The sequence below is a fragment of the Athene cunicularia genome (genome assembly GCF_003259725.1).
Source record: "Athene cunicularia isolate RWA chromosome 4 unlocalized genomic scaffold, athCun1 chr4_part1, whole genome shotgun sequence".
In the NCBI taxonomy this organism is placed as follows: domain Eukaryota; kingdom Metazoa; phylum Chordata; class Aves; order Strigiformes; family Strigidae; genus Athene; species Athene cunicularia.
Window position 1 is genome coordinate 35,256,168 of NW_020799098.1, and position 5,360 is coordinate 35,261,527.

A 5,360-nucleotide genomic window follows, 5' to 3' on the forward strand; every position below is an offset into this window, starting at 1 on the left:
CATTAAACTGTAACAGAAAAAGCACTAAAATGCACAGAGGATGACTTACACCACTTGTCTCCAACAGCTGGCCTGATCCTTCTCCATCAGTATCCATGATCCAACCCCCTCAAGAAGCCTATCTTTGCCACCTCAGATTAGCCACTAGGCCTGGAAAGCAAGATAGGGCCCTGGAATAAGGTTTACCTTCTCTCCTACCCTGCTGATGGTCAGCACCCTCACAGTAGTTTCCTGCAAGAGCAATTTGCTTACTGTGGTACAGGTCTCCCCACTGGAACTAGTCGACTTAATACACCTACAATTTTAGAGCAAAAATCCAAAACACCAGCTTTATGCTCCCCTGCCATATGTTAACTAGTATTACTTGGAAATGCTAAATCCTGTTAAGGAATCAGATCATAACCGTGGAAACAGGCTCGGTATTTTACGTAGTTTATAATATTTAGAGTCCTGCACACTGATTCATACCATCTGGCCCAAAAGCTCTGAGGCTTTCTTTATGCCAAGCACAGTGCATCCAGACCTCCTGCCCTGGCCATCACAGCCCTCCAGTGGAGATGCAGGAGGGAAGTCTGATGGCATCCATCCATTGTGGCTTGCTTTTGTTGGTCTGCCTTCTGGGCTGCTCTCAACCCAGCACAACTGCTTTTCAGTCAGGCTTGGCCAGACATGGCATCACTTCTCCCTCTGTGCTGTCAAGGGAGAGCTTCACAGCAAAGAGCAGAGACCTATGGGGACTTCTGAGCACTTGCAACCCACTCAGAGATAACCCCCACACCCAGCCCTGCAGAGCTGCTCTGTCTGTCTTGCGAAGCCCGCCAGGGCCCAGGCAGTCTCAAGGAAGAACACTGTTAAGCAGGAACCCGAGGTTCAAGTTTTGGTACACCACTCACTTCTCCATTAGCATCTCTCATTGCAAAGCAGCAGGAACAGCTGTTTTTATCTTTTTTTCTACCTCCTCTAAGGGGGGGGAGGAAGTTCACTTTTAACTACCACCCAAGGAGTGTTTAGACACTACCAGCATACTTCAGGACAAGACTCTTACATAGTCTGTCAGAAACCTGCTGGGATTTGTCTACTGGTTCTGTGCCAGTCATGCTTATGGTTTGTTTTTTATTATCTATCAAAACTTTTATCGAAAGCTTTTGCCTTCAGGCTTTTTAGATAGTTGCCCAAGTCCAAGAACTGTGGTGCTGTGCCTAAACTCAGGTGTGGCCACATACATACACAAATACCACTTAACAAAAAGCAAAGTTTACATCCTAGAGAATACCAGTCATGTTTCAGCTCACCAGAGATTGATTATGATGAAGAATTCCATCACATTTGCAATTTCTGTTCCCCGAGATGTCAATATCCCCTGCTCTCAAGGGATCCTTCTATCATTTCAAGGCTTATATAGGGAGTGGCAAAACAAATCAAGGAAATAGTTCTGGCATTAGAGAAACCATCTTAAACAATAAAGACCACATCAGGATGCTTGACAGAACTGACAAACCAAACCTACTAAGAATATCTATAACTACATATATACCATAATTCTATCATATCCAAAAACTGACTCCCAAGTGTAAAGTCACAAAGACAAGAGTTTAATATTGACAAAAAAAAAGCTTAAGTTAGTGGTATTTTCTTCCTTGAAATAACATACCGGTCATATGAAAGTCACTGAAGAGGTCTGCTTTTAGCTCGGAAGACTTTTACAGTTACAGCTGAATTCAAAAACCCCTAACTCCAAATGTGTGATCTTAACACAAAACCTGAAAACTTACGATCTGTAATAAAGAACAAATTCAGTTGTTAAGATTCTAGCAGTTACGGGAGGCCTTTCAACACCTTTACCATAACATGAAAAGTTCTTCAGCATCTTTCCCACCACCATTATTTCAAGATTCAGAAGGTTCTTTAAAATACTAATGGGGTTAAATTGAAACCAAGCGCCATATGCTTGTAATGTCTTCTGTGAAGTTCTGAAGCCACCCTGTTTCAATTATTTGGTTATTCAGTGCAGAAAGTTAAAGATCACAGAAGGTATAACAGCTTTTAATACTCCATTAATATTATAGATTAAAAATTATTGCATAGTCTTATGCATTTCCTAAAACAGCTTTCTCTGGAAATTAAACATTTTAATATAAAAGGAGCAACTCTTTAAAACATGAATTGCTTTCACTACCTCGATCTTCTATCCTTTTTTGATTTGTCAGTACATTTGTCCATTGTTTTCTCATTGTCTCCTCTGCACTTGGGGCAATACCATTTCCCCTTTGGTTTGTAGGTGAGTCCAACACATGAGAAGTGGAACCACTCAATAGGACACTGTTCGTTATCACATCCTATCATTTCACCATAAGACACTTGGTTGCATAAGCAGTAAGTTGGTTCATTGGGATCAATTGCAAATTCTACAGGTGAAACCTCTCTCTCTTGTTTGGCTTTGGAGCGTTTTTTCTTCTTGGAAGATTTAGACCTTTTTTCTTTAGGTGGCTGATCATCGCAGTCATCAATACCATTTGCTATATGGCACAGATCACGGCTTTCGCTGGTTCGCTGGCGACGAGGTCTACGTGAAGATCTCTCTGGCTGGCAGGACTCCATCTTTGCCTTTTCTAGAGGCTTTTCGTTCTCAGATAGATCTTGAAAACACTGAGAGTGTGTTTCCATTTGCCGGGCTCTATTCTCTACCAGTTCTAACATCTGAGTAACTATTTGAATTTTTTCATCTCCAAGTTCTTGGCTGTTGATTAATGCACGCTGAAGATGCTGCTGCAAGCGTTTCTTCTGAACAGGATCATTTTCTGACTTGTATTTTTCATAGACATCATCTATTTCTTTTAATGCTTCTACAAAATAAAGATAATAGGAATAATTACACAAGATCCAACATGCTCAAGAAAATATAGAAATGTATCCCTTAACTGATACGAAATAGTACAATTATAGTATACCCTAGTGGGCTAGATCAGGTATTTTACTCAAGCTGCATGTAGTCTTCAAATCAGTGTTTAAGATCATAATCCATTGCAAGAAAAAATTCTCAAGTTCTAAGAAAACATCAAGCTTATTTTAGCCAATGGAAAAAGAAAGGCTAACCCAAGAAAGGGGACCATAGCTGCTGGAGCATGGGTAGTCCAGATCCTGCCTCCATCTAAAAAAAGCAGAAATTTCTTTTAGGAGTCCATGACAGTAGTTCCAAACCCCTGGCCTACAAACCAAAGCAATAACTTATTGTATTGCAGCAAGAAATGTAGAATTCATATAATCATTATATATCATGATACATAAGACTCCAGAATTAGGATATGCAAGCCCTCTGCCTTCCCCTTCTTACTCATCTAAAGGTTTGGTATTACACTTTCAAGTAGACATAGTTATAAAAGGAGTATGACAACTGAAGTTACACAATAGCAAATTTAGAATCAGGACTTAAATCAACTTAAACCACTCAAAATGCTTTTCCTATGACCAAGACAAATTACAGCAAGTTGCATTTTAAATCAAAGCTGAACTTTTCAGAATAGGTACCATTTAGTGCATCACAGGATATTTTTAAACAACTAGTAATGAGTGGCTGGTAGTTTGACTTCTAAGCTTTTCTTCTTGCAAGTCATGCAAAATAGCTGGATGAGCTGCTATGAATCTTTCATAAAATTCAGTTCTTAGAAGCAAGCTTCATGAACCCAAATATGAGATTAACAAATGTCTTACAAGCCAGTCTTAGTCTGTACTCTATTGTTCTATATTTCTGGATTTTAAAAAAAATATTTTCCAGAACAAAAGTTACATTAGATATACACATAAAAGCCAGAGAAATTGATAACAAGGAAACAGATTAGTAGAACTGACAGTGAAACCTGATGCAGAGTGTTAGATACAGTACCAGTTCCTTCAGAAACAACTTAAGGATTTTCTTTGAACAGGCAAGGGAATTTATGAATGATACTAAACTATTTACTTGTAAAGTGAGAAGATACACAGTACAATCTATCTTCCTAAAGATCTGTGTTTCACAAACTGCCTTTCATTTTTAAAGAATTTGTCTGCAGTTGTGAAACGATTGAAGCTTGTGCTAAATGGAAGCCATAGAGATATTATCTCAACATTGTTCACAGTGATATTTTTTCCTGCTGACATCTTAAAGCAGTAGCTTAAGCATGAACAGCCACTTTTTACTATAAATTCAGAAACCTATATGACAACAAGAGCCAACAGCATTTTGTTCTGTTCCAGGCTTTCACTAGGGGAAGATAAAAATCACTACTCTGCTTGTCTAATAACTCAATCTACTTTTTCTCAATACTAGCATTCCAGCTACCATTAAAAACACAAGCTTTGCTTCCCTGCATCTTCAGCTGCATTGCTTGCCTGTTGCCCTGACAGGGGGAAAAGAGAAAAAAAAATCACCTTACTCTCTGCTCCTGAAAAGCATGGAGCAAGGTACTTCTGTATACTGTTGAACTAGCAAGGAATACCAGAGTACAATATTCTGTAGCCTCATCTCCCACCCAGGGTTTTTATACGGGGGAGGGAGGAAGTGTAGGTGTAGTTACACATATTTCCCATATTGGGAATAACCGGCCCAGAGAAGCCACAAGCACTATCTGTTTGCTTTTTCACACTGTGACAGAGAACAACATTCACCCTACATTGGTTATTCCCTGGATGACACACTTTAAATGGATTACCACCCACTAAAAAGAGGAAAGAACTTTGGTGAACCTGCACCTCTGTCAGTCCAACTCCTTGTTGGTCCCTAAGATTAGAGAAAGATCCATATATCATAGCTCTAAAACCTGTTAAAAAAAAAAACAAACCACCAAAAAAGCCCACAAAAACACCAACACAAACCAGGGCCAAGTGTTCATTAAAGATAATCTGATTAAGTTTGGTGGAGCTAATAAAAGCTAAAAGGATTTCAGTTTTCCAAGCACAGGAGTGGCTTTTGTCCCTCCTGCATGAACTATCGGTACCTTTTAAATTAGCTGAAATTATATATCACTGCTTTTATATCTTCAGACTTGGGCCTAAAATATTTTTATCCAATTTCCCGGGTTTCGGGTTCTTGTTCTTTTTTTAAAAAAAGTTGAAGGCTTTGGTAAAACTATCAGCAAATTTCTGCTTTGGCCCAGTATTGCATTCGTGGCTAGAAAAATACATATAGGAGAGATAGCCTAAATAAAAAAAATGAATCTATTTAAGACAGATATGGGGAGTTGGCTAGTCACCACAGATCAGGTAAAGAGCCTGCTAGGCAGTCCAGCCTTGACTAAGAATTTAAAATGCTGCAGACACGCCTATGAGCCCTTTAGACTTTTAAAAACACCAAAATTACAAAAGCCTGTTCGTATGTATCCTCCCGG

The 5,360-nt window shown here is 39.2% G+C and overlaps 1 protein-coding gene across 1 annotated transcript; it reads right to left on the reverse strand.

Annotated features, from left to right (window-relative positions):
• Positions 1–1,574: 1,574 nt before the first annotated feature.
• ING2 (inhibitor of growth family member 2) lies at positions 1,575–4,335 on the reverse strand. Its single transcript, XM_026846626.1, has 2 exons — positions 3,094–4,335; positions 1,575–2,843 (listed from the first exon to the last, which is right to left on the reverse strand). The coding sequence occupies exons 1-2, from the start codon at positions 3,146–3,148 to the stop codon at positions 2,173–2,175; spliced, it is 726 nt and encodes a 241-aa protein (XP_026702427.1). The 5' UTR covers positions 3,149–4,335; the 3' UTR covers positions 1,575–2,172.
• Between the last annotated feature and the right edge of the window lie 1,025 nt (positions 4,336–5,360).